Genomic DNA, 19,498 nt, shown 5'->3' with positions numbered 1-19,498 from the left:
TAAGTACTGGTGTCATTCAAAGCGGATCCAATGCCCGTCAGCTTGGGATGATATGCTCGACAAGCCACGATACTTCGCTAGGGACGGCTTGCACCTGTCACCCCTGGGCTTTCGGATATTGGCAAAGGCTCTTGCTACCCCCATAGTGCCTTTTTAGGCAAGGCTCAAAAGACAAACCCACCTCCATAGGTATTACAAGGGATAAGAAACTAAGAGTAATGCTACTCAACGCCAGAAGTCTAAACCTCAAGATGCACGCACTCGAAACTCTCCTAACATGGAGAACATTGATATCTGTGCAGTAACAGAAACCTGGTTCAGGGCTCCCGAGAGCACCCCAGCACTACCAGGTTATACCTCATACCATGCTTTTCAGCCCCAAAACTTGGACCGAACCAAAAAAGGAGGGGGAGTATTGATATTCATCAAAGATACCCACACCTCCAGGTTGGTGGCAAAGCACGAAGCATCGGAGACTATCCATGTGCAACTAACAGTGGGTAAAACTGCCTTCCAGTTTATAGCCTGCTACAGACCACCCTCCCAAACCCAGGAACCCCACTTGGCCTTTCTGAGAACACTGGAAAATATGAAGGTCTCTCCAAACACCATTATATTGGGCAACTTCAACTACCCAAACATAGACTGGGAGCATTGCTCTAGCTCCAACACCCAAGCCCAAAGGTTCCTAGAATTTATAAACTCAAATGCTATGGAACAATTGTTACCACTCCCACAAGAGGGGAAACCATACTGGACCTGATCATTACCAACATGGAGACTCTATACTCCAGACCAGAAGTGTATCCCTCACTGGTAAGATCAGACCATAAACTAATCTCACTGGATATTCACATCCCGACCCCACCCCCTGCCCAGAAAACAACAGTGAAAAACTTCTCTAAAGCAAATTTCACACTCCTCAAAACCGAGGTGGAATCCTTCAAAGCCCCTGGGCCTGTGGAAAATATGGCCCAGACCGCAGAATCCTTTATAAACTCATTCTATGAACACCTTCAGGAATGCATGGATCATGCGATCCCAAATAAAACCAAGACCCAATCCTCCAAAGGCAGACGTCCTGTCTGGTGGACCCCAGCCATAAACAAACTATACAATAGAAGGAGGAAGCTACTAAATGATAGAGCAAAATCCCCAAAAGGGAAGGCATCACTGATCAGTATTAGCAAAAAACTACGGGCACTCATAAAATTGTCTAAGGCCAGCTTCGAGAGAAAAATTGCACAGGACACTAAGGATAATCACAAGGCTTTCTTTAGTTATGTTAGGAACCTGGGAGGTAATTCCCAGATATGCTCAGAATTAGTCCAAAATGACAAAAAATACACTGAACCCACAGACATTGCCAACATCCTAGCTGACAGGTTCAGCACAACCCCCCCCACCAAAAGGGCAAATATCTCTCCCAGCAGTGTGCTGCCCCCCTGACATCTCAGATGCTCAGGTAAGAGCCGCCCTCTCCAAAGCAAAAAACACAGCATCAATGGGACCAGACGGTGTCCCGGGATGTGTCCTACATGAACTCCAAGAAGAGCTAAACCCAAACATAAAACTACTGTTCAGTCTCAGCCTTACTACAGGATATGTGCCCAAAGAGTGGCATACAGCAACAGTGGTCCCTCTCCATAAAGGTGGTGCCTCAACGGATCCTGGAAACTATCGCCCCATAAGCCTGACTAGCTTGGTCTGCAAAGCTATGGAAAGGATCATCATGGACCTCATAAATAAAGATATTGGGGACCTACAGACACTGGATCCTACCCAGTTCAGCTTTGTTAAGGGCAGATCCTGCCTCTTAAACCTGGTTGATTTCTTTGAAACAGTCACCAAGGCCATTGACGAGGGGAAGGAGGTCCACACAGCCTACCTGGATCTCAAAAGCCTTCGATACAATACCCCACTCGGGCATTATAGATAAGCTCACCAGCTTAAATATAAACCCCTATGTCACTAGATGGATTGCAAACTGGCTCAAGGACAGAACCCACATGGTTAGAATTGCTGGAGCCATGTCAGACTCCAAAGCAGTTACAAGTGGCATCCCACAAGGCTCAGTCCTGGGACCTCTCTTGTTCGGTATATATTTCTCGGAGGTACAGGCCAACATGGAAGGACTGTGGCTGACCAAGTTCACAGATGACTGCAAACTGGGTGCCATAATCGACTCTCCAGCCGACACAAGCATCTTCCAAAAGGGCCTCATAGAAACAGACAACTGGTGCCAAAGCCATGGCCTCAAGCTAAATGCCAAAAAGTGTATAGTCATCCCCTTTGGCAAAAACAAAGTGCCCACAAATTACCACATAGGTGGTAATCCATTAAGTACAGAAGAAGTAATTAGGGACCTGGGGACCCAAGTTGATAGCAATCTCTCATTTGACAACCATGTGGCCAAAGTGGTTAGAAAAACATTTTATATAGCCCACCTAATCATGAAGGGTTTCACATCTGGATCAGGGGAGGTCATCGTGCCTCTTTACTCATCCCTCATCAGGCCCATAATTGAGTACAATGCCCCTTTTGGGATGTACCTTACCAGACACCTGCAGCAACTGGAAAGACCCCAAAAGTACCTCACCAAGAGGATCAAATTGCTCAAACAGATGCCATATGCTGACCGGTTAAAGAAACTCCAGCTCTACTCAGTGGCATACCACCTGTTCAGAGGCGATTTGTGCCTGACGTATAAAGTCATGTCCAACCCGGAATTAATGGACATGCTGCACCTCAGAAAATCCAAATCCCATTGAGCTACGTGCTCGAGAGACTTGAACCTCAGCACTGAAATAAATAGGACATGCTGGAGGGGCAGATTCATAACCCAGAGGCTCCCTTCACTCTGGAATAAAATCCCAGTCCAGGTTAGGCAGAGTCCCTCATTGACTCTCTTCAAGAGGAATCTTGATGAGTGGATGGAAGATCATAGGTTTACCCCGGGTATCACTTCTGTGTCACTGTTAGACAGAGGCACAGTATACTAACCTCGAAAAAGGGCATAGCAAAATAAATTTAAAATGGGTGGCGAAAGCCAAACACATTCTGGCTAGGCTTATAAATGCCCTAGGGCAGATAGCCTAGTATGAACCTATGAACCTATGAACCTATGAACCTATGAACAATCATGGGTGTAATAAGAGATATAATGAACCTTCCAGGGGCAGAGAGGCCTGCCACCACTATTTTCCCAATAATACCCACCCTATGACCATTATTGCTTGCTTATTCATTTTTAAACTGAGTAGTTGGGATGATCATTAAGGACACTTTTCAGCTACAACTCAGGACACACAGTATTAAGTCATAACGTTCTACTGAATGAGACAATAAGAAATAAATGTAATGTGGACATCTTTACAAGAAGTACAGTGTCAAGCATAACTGATAAACAGATATAATCACTTTTTAAATTCAGTTACTGATTCCCTGAGATCAGTTTTCTTCAGAGTACTGACAAGTTGCCAGTTAAGAGTCATAAAAGGTGAACTTTGGGCATGAAATTAATAAATGCAGGTGTAAGTGAAGAGTTTTCTTATGACAAGCTGTTATGCCTATGGTAAATACATATGTTTGCCCAGGAGATAGCAGGTAGGTAACATAGCAGGTGCCAACTTACTTTTAGGAACTGAAGGCCTGGTTGCTTATTGACAATGAATTCTCTAATCTCTTCCTTGGTAAACCTGATCTGCTCATTCAAACCTTCCAGCTTCGCAGCGTGATGTCTTAGATCTTCCAGAGCTTTGTCTTCAGCAATTTGAAAATATTTTTCCACATCCTCTTCAAATTCATCAATCCATTTCCTCAGCTGTGCTGAAATGAGCTTTACCTTCGGTTTGGTTTCAGCAAACTTCTCCTGCAAGTGTATTAAACAAATTATGCTAGAGAAATGGCTTGTTACCACATTATAAATGAACAAATGCTGGAAAATTCCTAAACACAGTACTGTAGTTTGAAGTCAACTTCTTCTTTTGCAGTTAAGCCAGCTTAAACAAGTTGAAAATGTACAGATGACCATAGTAGGAGTTTTATGCCTCTGACTAAGGGGCAATAAAAGTTTGACAAAGATATATTTCAAACCAACAGCCGCGGTGGTGCAGCGGTTAGCATTGCCACCTCACAGCAAGAAGTTCCCCAGTTCGATCTTCGGCTGGGGTGCCTTCTGTGCGGAGTCTGCATGTCCTCCCTGTGGTCACTTGGGTTTCCGCCGGGTGCTCCGGTTTCCTCCCACATCCCAAAGACATGCTGTAGGTGGACTCGACACTCTAAATTGGCCCTAGGTGTGAGCGCGTGCGTGTGCCTTCTGTGGAAGGTTGGTCGCCGGGCTGACAACTCGACACCATAACACTCCACTGCCAATCATGAGCGGACAGGTGATCTGCTGTGGCACCCCTAACCGGGAAAAACCAAAAGAAGAAGAAGAAGAAGATATGTACATATTACTCTGTAATTACAGTTGTAGAAAACTGTATGTTCTGCTTCTCTGCATATGTTTGCTCATTTCATTAGTTTGTATTGCATCATTTTAGTTTATTATACTGTTTTTGGAGATTCTCTTCCTAGGCGTCAGCTGAAAAGGGGTACCTATATATATATATATATATATATATATATATATATATATATATAGGAGTGCTACAGAATCCTGAAAGCCCAAAATCCTGAAGACCAAAATCCTGAGACCAAAATCCTGAAAGTTCAGAATCCTGAAAACTCAAAATCCTGAAAATACACAGGATACCAACACTTACTATATTCCAGCACAAGTACATACAGAAAGAAATAAAACACAAACTATATTACTGTTCTGTAAGTATAAGCAGCCCCCCTGCACCCCACACCCCCTGCTACTTAAATAGGTCAACTCCAAGATTGTACTTAGTGTAGTGAAGTGCAATCTCAGAGTTGATATATTTAAGTAGCAGGAGGTGTGGGGGGTGCTGGGGGGGCTTGCCCCACCATCATATAGTTGAAGGGTAATATGTTTGTGTATGTACTTGTACTGGAATATAGTAAGTGTTGGCATTCTGTGTGTTTTCAGTATTTTGAGTTTTCAGGATTTTGAACTTTTAGGATTTTGGTCTTTCAGGATTCTGTAGTGCTCCTATATATATATATATATATATATATATATATATATATATATATATATATATATCATCATCATCACCATCATCTTCTTTCGGCTTTTCCCGTTAGGGGTCGCCACAGCGGATCATCTGTTTCCATTTCTTCCTGTCCTCTGCATCCTCCTCTGTCACACCACCCACCTGCATGTCCTCTCTCACCACATCCATAAACCTTATCTTAGGCCTTCCTCTTTTCCTGTTACCTGGCAACTTCATCCTTAGCATCTTTTTCCCAATATACTCAGCATCCCTCCTCAGCACCTGTCCGAACCAAAGTAATCTTGTCTCTCTGGCTTTGTCTCCAAACCTTCCAACCTGGGCTGACCCTCTAATATACTTATTCCTGATCCTATCCACCCTTGTCACACCCAGTGCATATGTTAACATCTTTAACTCTGCCACATCCCGCTCAACTCCTGCCTTTTTGTCAATGCCACTGTCTCCAACCCATATAACATAGCTGGTCTCACTACCCTCTTGTAAACCTTCCCTTTCACTCTTACTGGTACTCATTTGTCACAAATCACTCCTGACACTCTTCTCCACCCACTCCATCCTGCCTGTACTCTCTTCTTCACCTCTCTTCCACACTCACCATTACTCTGAACTGTAACCACCAATGGAAAATAGAATTTGTTAAAATATAAAATTATTATAATTTTCAGAAGTTTCAGTAAAGTGTCCCAAGATGGTGTACTGCTAGAATTATATTATTTAAATATATATATATATATATATATATATATATATATATATATATATATATATATATTAATCATTCTGTGGGAGAACAGTGACATTTACATGTTTGTGTATCTGAGTATACACAAATACATATATGTACATGTGTGCATGCGTGCGTGCGCGCGTGTGCATATGTGTGTGTGCGCGCATGTGTGTGTGTGTGTGTGTGTGTGTGTGTGTGTGTGTGTGTGTGTGTGTGTGTGTGTGTGTGTGTAAGATAAAAAAAACTTGCTCATATTCTGCCAGCTAAACCAGCTAAGTTTATTGGGAATTTCAGGGTGAACATTCATAGTTGATATAGATATAAATGTAAACAGGGAAAGCTAAAACTGACCTTCTGGAGGCCTCACATAAAATTGCTCACAATCTTATTCTGACAGGTTTCAATACCAGTAGTCACAGCACAGAGGTTAGGCTTAAACACAATTAAATCTGTGGACATTGGGGATTATACTGACAGATTCTAACGTGACCAGAAACAAAGGTTATTACTGCACTGCAATTTGTTGTCTGAAAAAAAAGGCTATAAGTTAACTGAAATAATTACTCCTTAACTCTTTTATTTCTAATTAGGCATACGTTCATAGTTAAGTACTAGACTAGTTGCCCCTGCAGACCATTTAAGCCTAGCCAATTTCCCTTTTAAAGGTGAGAATCAAATCCTGCACCTTGTGCTGTGAGGTAAACCCTATTACCATTAGGCCAACCTCCCTAATTATCTAATCAATTTCATGCTGAATATTCATTATTATCATTCTTTTTGCCTCTCCCCCCTTCAGTATTCTAAGGGCTGTATCTCCAAATTAATAAATATTCTAATTATTTTTTAAGGAATTATACTGGGACATGTTTCTGTAAAATGCCCTTAATCTCTGCTCCTAGCTTCAAGCAAATTGAACAAGCTGCATCTTAGTTTTTCATAATCAATTTTTGTTAACATTTTGTAGCACAACACTAAATGCAACTGGAATTATTAGTTTTATGCCACAATACTTCATGTTTAGGCTACTGCTGTAACAACACTTTATAATTATATTCTTCATAGTTTTATATTATTATTTATTTATTTATTGGCATTTTATTAAGAGACTTGGGTAGGAAAGCTCCAAATTATTACAAAACATTGTGACTGGGAGGTATGGAAAGAGGGTGGTGTGCCATTTTACTGACTGATACCTGTTGGATAAGTAGCTTTTGAACCATAGAAGAATGGACTGACAGAGATCTAATGAAGATATATGAAGTAGAAGTTTGCTGTGACAAACTATGTCCAAGGCTTTAGACAAGTTTAGAAATAAGGAGGAGACTAGTTTGCCGTTATCTGTAGCTTTATTGACAGTATCAAAATAGGTTAGAATGCAGTGTTATACTATGGGAAGGGCAGAAGTCACTTTGTGTGGGGGATGAGTTTTTCCTGCAGAAGGCCCTTTTGACATCCCCGATACTTGTCCGTACCTCACATCTTCATAGCTCAAGTGTTACAGGCCCCATCCAAGGCAAAAAACACAGCTTCCATGGGACCTGATAGTATCCCAGGATGTATTTTGCACCATCTCCAGCAAGAACTGGCTTATCCATTGAGCACCCTATTCAACCACAGCCTAAGTACTTTCTTCATTTCAGCAGAGTGGCGAACTGCCATTGTCAGTCCCTTGCACTAAGGTGATGCCACTACTGACCCTGGAAACTATCATCTCATTAGCTTGACAAGTCTGATCTCTAAAGCCATGCAGGATATTATTATGGATCTCATAAATAAGGACATAGGCAATCTCCAACCACTTGACTCCACCCAGTTCAGATTCATCAAGGGCAGATCTTGCCTGTAGAACCTGGTCAACTTCTTTAAGACTGTCACCAAGGCCCATGATTAGGGACAGTCAGTACGTACAGCTTACCCTGACTTGGCCAAGGCCTTTGACACAATCCCCCACTCAGGCATCATCGAAAAGCTAGCACAACTTGGCGTAAATCCCCATCTCATCAGGTGGGTGGACGACTGGCTCACCGACCGGACCCTCAAATCAAAATAGGCACGTCCACCTCCAATAGCAGAACTGTCACTAGTGGATTTCCCCAGGGATGTGTCCTGGTACCCCTACTGTTTGACATCTATTTCTTGGAGGTAAAGGCAAAGACAAAAGGCCTGTGGCTGACCAAATTTGCTGGCGACTGTAAGTTGGATCCTCTCATTGACCCCCAAATGATGTTAACATACTGCAAGAGGGTCTCACAACAACTAATGACTGGTGCCAAAGTCATGGCCTCAAGCTGAATGCAAAAAACTGTATCATCATACCATTCAGCAAAAACATGACCCTTACTGTTTACTACATCAACGGCAAACCCCTAAGCACACAACCTGTGGTGAGAGACCTGGGCACTCAGGTTGATAACCTCACATTTGACAATCATGTAGTAGCAGTGGTCAGAAAAGCCTTTTACTTGGTTCATCTCATAAGAAAAGTGATTGCATCCAGAAAAAAAAGGAGGTTATTACCTCTCTATAGTCCTCCCCCCTCATTAGACCAATAATTGAGTATAATGCCTCGTTTGGACTGTATCTCTCCAAACATCTGCACCAACTAGAAAGGCCACAGAAATACCTCACAAAGAGAATCCATGGCCTCCAACACCTGTCCTATGCAGACAGGCACAAATCAATCACTATTACTCTACTCGGTATCATACAGATTGCTCAGGGGTGATTTGTGGCTTGCCTACAAGGCAATCTTGGACCCTGCCCTACTAGAGATGCTCCATATCTGAAAGTCTAATTCCTCATGCATAATCTGCTCAAAAGGCCTGAAGCTAATATGTGACATTAACAAAATCTGCTGGAGACATAGGTTTGTCTCCCAAAGGCTGCCCTGTCTCTGGAATAGACTTCCCATACACGTCAAACAGAGCACCTCGCTGACTCTCTTCAAGCGCAACCTTGATGAGTGGATGGGAAACCACAAATTTGTCCCAGGGGTTCCATCTGTGTCCCTCACTGACAAGGGCAACAGGTGCAGACTGAGGTTTCTTTTGGGGGATAAAATCTTGGCTAGACTTGTAAGGGCCCCAGGGCTATTAGCCTAGTAACCTCTTATAATCCTATGAAGATGCTGACCAGGATAATCCAGAGTCTCAAACATCTATCCTATACAGATAGGCTAAAAGCCCTGTCTCTCTACTCAGTCTCATACAGTCTGCCAAGAGGTGACCTGTGTCTGGCATACAAGGCCATTTCAGACCCAGCCTTGATGGAGTTGCTGCATATCTGTAAGACAAACTCCGCTTTTGCAACCCACATGCAAGGCCTTAACCTGGTCTATGACAGTAATAGAACTTGTTGGTGGGATAGATTTGTGACACAAAGACTCCCACATCTGTGGAATAGACTCCCTCTCCACGTCAAGCAGAGTACCTCTCTAGTCCTCTTTAAGAGGAACCTGGATGACTGGATGGGAAACAGAAACTATTCCCCTGGAATCCCACCTGTGTCCTTGCTGGACAGGGGAAACAGGTGCTGGCTTTGAGGGAACATGGGTGAAATTCTTGGTTAGGCTTATAAGGGCCTCCAGGCCAATAGCCTTGTATCATCCTATGAACCTATGAACCTATGGCCATATATTTATTATACATTGCATGGGCTAATAGTAATAAATACAAGGACATTAAAACAGTTCAAATGTGTGCATTCTGCACTTTGAGAATGGATGACCTGTAGATCAGCACCCTGATTAGAGAATGAATGTTTTCCAGCAGGGTGATAATCTACAGGTAATTCCCACTAAAAAATGAGTCCGCTGCTTCACGGTTGTTACTTTATTAAGTATAAAGGAATGGCCTACAGTTTTGAAGGTTTGAGACATTTTCTGTGAAAAAACAGCTGTAGGTTTAAGTTAATAACTTGTTGCAGATTTTATTATATGCTGTATATATGGAATTATGGGTCAAAAGACATGCCAAACATCATACAGCAAACTGAATTCATTTATGTTACTGAACCTGTGGTTGTATATTACTTCTTTGAGGTGATAATGTTCAGTGAAGATAGAATTTGAATTTTGGGTGAAGGCACTATAAGTTTGTGACCGAATGAATCCGGAACTATACCTGATGTCATACAAGGTTTGCACTGCACACCATCAGGTCCCTCTGCCTCACATGAGTGCGCTGTCTTCAACCTGTGGTAGAGCTGTACATTTGCCACTCACTGGGGTTTCCACCATCAGTTCGGTGGATCAGCTTCAGATATCCATGGCAACCATATGCCCATGACCAGTATGGCTGTCATTTACATTTTAATAGCATGAGGTGTAAGTAAATGCAGATAACATGTTTTCTGCAGTTTGGTATACTTAGAGGAGACAAGACTAAATAACTCATTGAGTTGTCTTATCAGTCATGGGGAAGTGTTCCTTCAGCAGTAGCTGCATGAAATTAAAGTTGTGAAATAGATAAAGGGTTATGGTTATTATATTTGTAAGAATAGTGCCAGGCCGCCTCCTTCGAGTCTATTGAGAGTTGTACTAGTTACATACACCATTACCTGAAAAAAAAACTCAGAAAAGTCAGGGAAAGTTAGTCAGATGAGTGTCTTTGTTAATTTTGCTTTAGCTTACTTTGCAGCAGTTATGAAGGACAAGAGCCACACTTGCAATGTTCTCTATTTGTAGGCTTTTGCTTGGGTTTAGATTCCCTCTTAGAATTGATGATTTTCTCCCTGTCACTCCTGTAGTTTGCTATGGCAATGAGCCACTGCCATTCTTTTAACATGTTTTGGAGCTGGTTATATAAATAATAATAATAATAACAACAGTAATACCATAATTAAGAAAATAAGAGAAGTGAGTGGCTTTTGTTATAACTTTCTATATTTTTTGCAGAGAGCTTAATCTATTGTTTCATACATTAAGTTGGTTATAATTTGCGTTGGGCTCTACTATTTATTGTTGCAGTTTTGGTACAATGGTACAAAATTTGCCTATGATATCGTCAGTAGTGGGTGGTTATGCTTTTTTTTGGGGGGTGGTGTTGTTTGTGTTTTTGCAGTCTTCCACATTGTTTTGGATCTTATGCTTGAGGATTCAAAAAAAAAACCCCACTCTTGCGTTAAGTGCTGCAGTAAAAAGCCTTGTTTCTGCAATACACTGCCATCAGATTCTGATTCAGAATAAGCCGCGGTGGTGCAGCAGTTAGCATTGTCACCTCACAGCAAGAGGTTCTCCCATTCGATTCTCTACTGGAGCGCCTTCTGTGTGGAGTCTGCATGTCCTCCCAGGGGGGTCAAGTGATGGTAAAGGCATACATGTAGATGCAAGCGTGTATGGGCATGCCTTCGTTGAAGGTTGGGCATTGGGCTGGCAACTTGGCACCGTAAAATCCACTGCCAATCATGAGCGGACCGGAGTTCCACTGTGGTGACCCCTAACCGGGAAAAGCTGAAAGACTTTACTGTCATCAGATTCAGAGACATGCTAATAAGAAAATACCTCTTTATTGGCTAATTTGCATGCCTCTGAATCACTGTTAACTGCCACAAGTGCTAATCAGCACTTCCTGTGGTAGATAATGCTGATGCTTGATGCCTTGTGTAAGCAAAGGTTCCACCCACCATTCAGTCTCACACATACATGCACACAGGAAAACACACACACACACACACACACACACACACACACACACACACACACACACACACACACACACACACACACACACACCATATACCTCATAGCTGTCCCTGTGTTGTCAGAATGTCCTCAGTGTCTTTATTTTTCCGTCCATAGTAATTTGCAGATGATTACAGTCAATCAATAATATGAAAGGGTGGGTTTGGTATAATACATAAGGTCTTCACCTCATGGGCACAAAGTACATGGTTTGATTCTAACCTCAAATTACTGACTAGACTTAAAATGACTCTTCAAAGCAGTTAGCCTAGTATTTACCTAAGAACCTATAGACATTAGAGTTTCTCATTTTATATCTTTCAGTAAATGCATGCAAGTGCAAAAGCTGTTATTCCAGCGACTTTCTATCTTTGTAAGATGAATAATTAAAATCTATCCCAGATAGTGTGTCTTTGTCTAAGTTTCGTGCGTCAGTAAGTTGAGAGGTAAACTTTATGTTCCTATCTCTCTTGTAACTCAAAAATTTTTGCAGACATTGAAAAATGTCCCAGGTCCTTGTGTTAAAAAATGCTTGCTGCACTGCAGTGGGTTAATGCTGATGTTTCCTATCACCAGGGTGCAAGGCTCAAAGCTGTCTTTCAACTTTGTTATTTATTTTTCCCCCAGTGTCTTAGTTTTTGTTCATACTAGATCCATGGTCTCTAGTGGTGGTGCAGAGGATGAATACCTCTGTGGGAGGGTACAGTGTTGGAATCCTTTTTAACACCTTTAAGGCACACTGTTTGTAGTATTCATGGTGTCTAATGGTTCCCCACTGCACCTTGTTTTTTTTTTTTAATTTAATTAAGTACCTTTAAGGCACGCTGTATAAAGTAACCCTGGTGATTAGTGTTCCTCCAGTTCCACATCTTCAGAGTTATTTCCTGGTGTTTAGTGGTCCCCAGGATCAACATTAGGTTTAAGTGCCTTTAATGCATGAAGCAACAGTGTATTCTGTGTAAAAGGGGTTTTCCCGCCCTTCCGGTTATTCTTTTAAAAGTCGCCATTTACAAGAGGTTAAAAACCATTAGATAAATGAAAAGTTTTTTGATTTAATATCCCCACCAATTTTTAAAAGGGTAACTAAATTAAACCAAAACTAGGTTCTTCCCAAGGGAACCTGGTTAAATTTGTGGGCCAAATAGACTCCCCCCCCCCCACAACACCACAACCCACCAAAACCCCTTTCAAACCCAACACCAAAAAAACCACCAACCCCAAACCAAACCCAAACCAAACCCCCCCCCACTTCCCCAAAGGGCCTCCAAGAAGACAACAATGGTTTAACATGGCCCTCCCAACAAATGCAAATTTAATCCCCTGGCCAAAACAAAGGCACAATTACCAATAGGGGAACCAAAAACAGGGTAATTTAAAAAAAGACTCGAACCTTGTTGATAAATCCTTATTTTAACCCGTTTCAAGGGGTAAAAAATTTTAATGGCCCAACCTTTCCTGAAGGGATTCAATTTAGATCCCGGAGTCTTGTTAAAATTATTAACCCCCCCAAAATTTAATCAAAGCTTTTGTATTCCAGAATTAACCAAAAAAGACCAAAATTTTCAGGTTTAAAGGTAAACTTGATTGGCCTTTAAAAAACAAATAACAGTTGGGATTAAAAAGCCTTTAAAGGATCTGTTTTGACATAAAAAGTAAACCCCTTAGGATGTGAAAAAAGAAAAACCCCTTGCAATGCTGAGAATTAAAAAAAAAGAATGGAAAAATTTTAAAAGGGCAAATTCTGGAGGAATTAATAAAAGGGGCCCCCCCGGAATTTAAAATCCCCCCATTGGCAGACATTGATTTTAAACCCTTAAAAATAACAATGGTTTAACCCAAAATTCCAAACTTTTGGGTTTCCAAAAACCCAAAAACAGAAAACCTCCAAGCATGCATATGCAAATAATAATAATGCAGCCAAACCAAATTTTACTTAAGAATATGGCAGGAACCCCTTAGTTGGAACCCTTTAAACCTTTTGAAAATGAACAAAAAAGTTTTAAGAAAAAATTTTAACCTTTAGGGGGAATTTTTATTTTTCCAATAAAAATAGAATTTTTCTTGCTTAAACATTTTAATGACGAAAGAGTTAGGATATAAGGAATTTTATTATTTTTTCAACATTTTAAATTTTTATAATAACAATAAAATAAAGGAAGTCATTTTAAAAATTTAAAATTATTTTAAATCATTTTCCACAAATTACCACATAGGTGGTAATCCATTAAGTACAGAAGAAGTAATTAGGGACCTGGGGACCCAAGTTGATAGCAATCTCTCATTTGACAACCATGTGGCCAAAGTGGTTAGAAAAACATTTTATATAGCCCACCTAATCATGAAGGGATTCACATCTGGATCAGGGGAGGTCATCGTGCCTCTTTACTCATCCCTCATCAGGCCCATAATTGAGTACAATGCCCCTTTTGGGATGTACCTTACCAGACACCTGCAGCAACTGGAAAGACCCCAAAAGTACCTCACCAAGATGATCAAATTGCTCAAACAGATGCCATATGCTGACCGGTTAAAGAAACTCCAGCTCTACTCAGTGGCATACCGCCTGTTCAGAGGCGATTTGTGCCTGACGTATAAAGTCATGTCCAACCCGGAATTAATGGACATGCTGCACCTCAGAAAATCCAAATCCCATTGAGCTACGTTAACGAGAGACTTGAACCTCAGCACTGAAATAAATAGGACATGCTGGAGGGGCAGATTCATAACCCAGAGGTTCCCTTCACTCTGGAATAAAATCCCAGTCCAGGTTAGGCAGAGTCCCTCATTGACTCTCTTCAAGAGGAATCTTGATGAGTGGATGGAAGATCATAGGTTTACCCCGGGTATCACTTCTGTGTCACTATTAGACAGAGGCACAGTATACTAACCTCGAAAAAGGGCATAGCAAAATAAATTTAAAATGGGTGGCGAAAGCCAAACACATTCTGGCTAGGCTTATAAATGCCCTAGGGCAGATAGCCTAGTATGAACCTATGAACCTATGAACCTATGAACAATCATGGGAGTAATAAGAGATATAATGAACCTTCCAGGGGCAGAGAGGCCTGCCACCACTATTTTCCCAATAATACCCACCCTATGACCATTATTGCTTGCTTATTCATTTTTAAACTGAGTAGTTGGGATGATCATTAAGGACACTTTTCAGCTACAACTCAGGACACACAGTATTAAGTCATAACGTTCTACTGAATGAGACAATAAGAAATAAATGTAATGTGGACATCTTTACAAGAAGTACAGTGTCAAGCATAACTGATAAACAGATATAATCACTTTTTAAATTCAGTTACTGATTCCCTGAGATCAGTTTTCTTCAGAGTACTGACAAGTTGCCAGTTAAGAGTCATAAAAGGTGAACTTTGGGCATGAAATTAATAAATGCAGGTGTAAGTGAAGAGTTTTCTTATGACAAGCTGTTATGCCTATGGTAAATACATATGTTTGCCCAGGAGATAGCAGGTAGGTAACATAGCAGGTGCCAACTTACTTTTAGGAACTGAAGGCCTGGTTGCTTATTGACAATGAATTCTAATCTCTTCCTTGGTAAACCTGATCTGCTCATTCAAACCTTCCAGCTTCGCAGCGTGATGTCTTAGATCTTCCAGAGCTTTGTCTTCAGCAATTTGAAAATATTTTTCCACATCCTCTTCAAATTCATCAATCCATTTCCTCAGCTGTGCTGAAATGAGCTTTACCTTCGGTTTGGTTTCAGCAAACTTCTCCTGCAAGTGTATTAAACAAATTATGCTAGAGAAATGGCTTGTTACCACATTATAAATGAACAAATGCTGGAAAATTCCTAAACACAGTACTGTAGTTTGAAGTCAACTTCTTCTTTTGCAGTTAAGCCAGCTTAAACAAGTTGAAAATGTACAGATGACCATAGTAGGAGTTTTATGCCTCTGACTAAGGGGCAATAAAAGTTTGACAAAGATATATTTCAAACCAACAGCCGCGGTGGTGCAGCGGTTAGCATTGCCACCTCACAGCAAGAAGTTCCCCAGTTCGATCTTCGGCTGGGGTGCCTTCTGTGCGGAGTCTGCATGTCCTCCCTGTGGTCACTTGGGTTTCCGCCGGGTGCTCGGTTTCCTCCCACATCCCAAAGACATGCTGTAGGTGGACTCGACACTCTAAATTGGCCCTAGGTGTGAGCTGCCGTGGCAGTGCCTTCTGTGGAAGGTTGGTCGCCGGGCTGACAACTCGACACCATAACACTCCACTGCCAATCATGAGCGGACAGGTGATCTGCTGTGGCACCCCTAACCGGGAAAAACCAAAAGAAGAAGAAGAAGAAGATATGTACATATTACTCTGTAATTACAGTTGTAGAAAACTGTATGTTCTGCTTCTCTGCATATGTTTGCTCATTTCATTAGTTTGTATTGCATCATTTTAGTTTATTATACTGTTTTGGAGATTCTCTTCTAGGCCAGCTGAAAGTACCCATATATATATATATATCTATATATATATATATATATATATATATATATATATATATATATATATATATATATATAGGAGTGCTACAGAATCCTGAAAGCCCAAAATCCTGAAGACCAAAATCCTGAGACCAAAATCCTGAAAGTTCAGAATCCTGAAAACTCAAAATCCTGAAAATACACAGGATACCAACACTTACTATATTCCAGCACAAGTACATACAGAAAGAAATAAAACACAAACTATATTACTGTTCTGTAAGTATAAGCAGCCCCCCTGCACCCCAACACCCCCTGCTACTTAAATAGGTCAACTCCAAGATTGTACTTAGTGTAGTGATTTTATTAAACCAAAGACAAGGTTAAGCGCTTTCACCCACGGATGGTGGGCTTCATCAGAACAATTAACAATGACAATTCCATGATTTAAATACTAAATTTGGCGCCAACTAAAACAATTAATAAAATCGTTTTATCTTGCGAGCTTACTTGCTGGTTGCTGGATTTATTCAGAGGTTGCTACAGTTTTGTTCCCTGATTCAGGCGTTCAGCGTTGGATTTACGCCTTTCATCTCTTTTTTAATAGTAGGATGGTAGTGCACCAGGCCCAGTGTGTTTTCTGCCCAGTATTCTATATTGGTAAAACAGATAGAAAACTCAAAGAAAGGATTTACAAGCACTTGTAAGCCATTCGGAGAGTTAAAACAGAGAACACACTGGCGAGACACACTCAATATTGCCCTAATCATAAATTCAAGTTTAGGGTTATCGATCAAATGAGTGAAAACATTCAAGGGGGACCTGCTTCATTATTTTTAGAATATCTTGAATTACTATGGCAATTGCGCTTGAATGCTAATCAATTCCCAGGAATTAATGAAACTTGCACTATTTTACCTTTTTTAAAACTGAGAAGTTTATTACATTAAAAATAATATATATTTTTTCTTTTATTTTTAAACTTTTAAATTTGTATTTATAAGACTTTGTAGGTTTAAGAATAAGAGAAAGTACAAGTTATTTAAGATTCAACATTTAATATATAACATTCCATGTTAGTACGTGTAAGTAGCATTATATATGTATTTTTAATATTCCATTTATGTATTGTCAATACTCTGGTTTAAATTGGGTTTAATTAGTTCTAGGACGTAATAGTTTTTTTGGGAGCAATTACTTATTTAGATTACTAATTAACTGTAATGCACTGATGCAATAGTCATGTGACTAAGTGGAGCAAGTATTTAACACTATCATTAACTATGTACTAGTATCTGAAGAAGTCCAGTCACAGTACTGGACGAAAAGCACTTTTGAAATCTTTGTGATTTATTTCAATTAATTTTATTAAACCAACTTTTAAGTACTTCACTTCTCCGTTTGCCATTTTTCCATTTTTTATGTATAAAACATGTTTAACCTATAGTTAGGAAAGTGAATGGGCTTTGTTATTACACTTATTTTTCATTCAAAGGAAGTTTGGTTTAGTTGCACTTTTTTTTTTTTTTTTTTTTTTTTTTTTTTTTTTTTGTGTTTCACTGTATTTGGCTTGTTCTTTACTTCTGGGGAATATTTTCTTTGTTGAATTATTAACATAGATGTCTTGAGGTCACAGGGGAGGCTACAGTCCTTTTTTCAGAAATGCCACCTACCAACAGCAAGTAGACAGTAGACTACAGGGAAGTGTCTAAAGGAAGAATTGCAGGTCCATTTTATTCTCCTTTTTATGTGTTTAGAATATCCTTATTAGGTTTGGTGGTGAAAAAAAAAACAGAGGGTGATTTCGGCTTAACTCACTACATTTCCTACACTGAGTGGTCATCTGTCTATGATGGGATCAGCAAGAAGGACATCACCGTTCAATATTCATCTTTAGATGATGTTAAACTTATTATTTTCCAATTTAAATACCCCTGGTTAGCTAACATTGATATAGAATCAGTGTTCACACTTATCCCAGTCCTCCTGAAGGACTGGCACCTTCTGGGAATGTATTTTGGAAGTTTTTTCTTCGTTAACATGGCCATGCCAATGGGGAGCATGGTGGCTTGCACCACCTTTGTTCAGCTCTTCAGTAGTGCTGGGAGTAAGTAGTCCTTTATTTGCATGACTTTTTGATTGTAGGTGAGGGTGAATGGAGTCCCTCTTGAATTTTGCCTGTAGGGTGCTGAACCTGGGCATGACTTTTATGAAAACTTTGACTAACTTTCTGCTAGGTGAATGTAAGAAGTCTGAAAGGGTTACAACATCCATGAGAGTAAATGCATACCTCCACTTGTGGTGTTTATTTTTAACATACTTTAATGGACGTTATTTTGACAGGAGGACTGGGTTATATATGGTGCATTGCAACTGTTCACTGAGCTTCTGGGTGGGTTTGTATATGGGCATATTTTAATGGACAATGTTTCCCATCTCCTTGGCTATTTTCTTGAGCCCCAGAATGGAGAAAACTGATGCCTGTTTTGGTTGTCACAATTGTGTGGCAAAGTGTCCCCCAGAGCAAGAAGGTGATTTTCAGGTCTGATAATATGGCAGTGGTACAACACTTGAACAAAAAATAATGCAAGTCAATGTGGGTATAGTCTCTGCTGAGACAACTTATGCCATATAGCCTATGCATTAACATATTGTTCATTGCCAGACATTCCATGTTTTTGCAATGTTTTAGCTGATAATTTCACTCTTGCAGTTTCTCAAATTTCAGCATTTGGCCTCAGTGACATTAGCTTTGCCCACAAGGATACCAGATAAGTTATGTTTGACTGATGAGGCATAGCTGAGCTCCTTTGGTGGAATTCCTGGGCTTCAAACACCAGTAGAGCTTAAGTAGATATTAGAGCATTTAGAGGTTGGTGTAACTTGCCAATACTTGACAGGACATCTTCACCCCCCCCCATTTTAGTGCATTAAATGACTTTAAGTTGGATAAGGGGTGAAGTTCTTAGTACAGTGAGAGTACACTTAACTGCATTAAGCCTTTTCATAGGGAGATTTATGGTCTTCAATACTTCAAGAAGCACTGGGTAGTGGGCAGGCTTTTAGTGGACCAGAATTCAGGGCATGTGATCTGCTGGGCATCATCCCTTTGGCAGATTTTTGCTAAAGGCTATATCGGCAGGCATCTATACTATTGTGCATGTTCTTTGGTCTACTCTTTTTATGTGGCTTTATTCTGGGGCCATTCACATTAGTGAGCTCCTCATGGGTTTTAAAGGGTCACATGTGAGCAGCATTTTAAGATGCAGTATTTATTGTGATTGGGTGTTCCAAGAAAAATCAAGTGAGGATGGGTCAGCAAGTGATTTTAGACAGAACTGCAATCCTCTTCCTTTGTCCACTTTGGTGATTCATTACCTTGCAGAAGCTTTCTTGATTTTGTGATCCAAGCAGTCCAATGTTTTAATTTCCTAAATGGTATTCAGTTATGCCCCAGGGACATGGACATATATAGGTAGGGCTTTCCTCTCTAAGTGTCTTC

The 19,498-nt window shown here is 40.5% G+C and overlaps 1 protein-coding gene across 1 annotated transcript in view; it reads right to left on the bottom strand.

Moving 5' to 3' along the window:
• The window catches only part of LOC122800446 (E3 ubiquitin/ISG15 ligase TRIM25-like), a 221,875-nt gene that overhangs the window by 67,329 nt on the left and 135,048 nt on the right, over window positions 1–19,498 (bottom strand). Inside the window, exons 3-5 of the mRNA XM_044069891.1 lie at window positions 15,096–15,297; window positions 10,421–10,428; window positions 3,635–3,871 (exon numbers count right to left, since the gene is read on the bottom strand). Coding sequence (XP_043925826.1) covers window positions 3,635–3,871; window positions 10,421–10,428; window positions 15,096–15,297 — 447 coding nt within the window. The remainder of the gene's footprint in view (window positions 1–3,634; window positions 3,872–10,420; window positions 10,429–15,095; window positions 15,298–19,498) is intronic.

This window comes from Protopterus annectens, chromosome 4.part0 (assembly GCF_019279795.1).
Source record: "Protopterus annectens isolate FY-2018-M chromosome 4.part0, PAN1.0, whole genome shotgun sequence".
NCBI lineage: Eukaryota > Metazoa > Chordata > Ceratodontiformes > Protopteridae > Protopterus > Protopterus annectens.
This window is presented reverse-complemented; position numbering and strand designations above follow the sequence as displayed.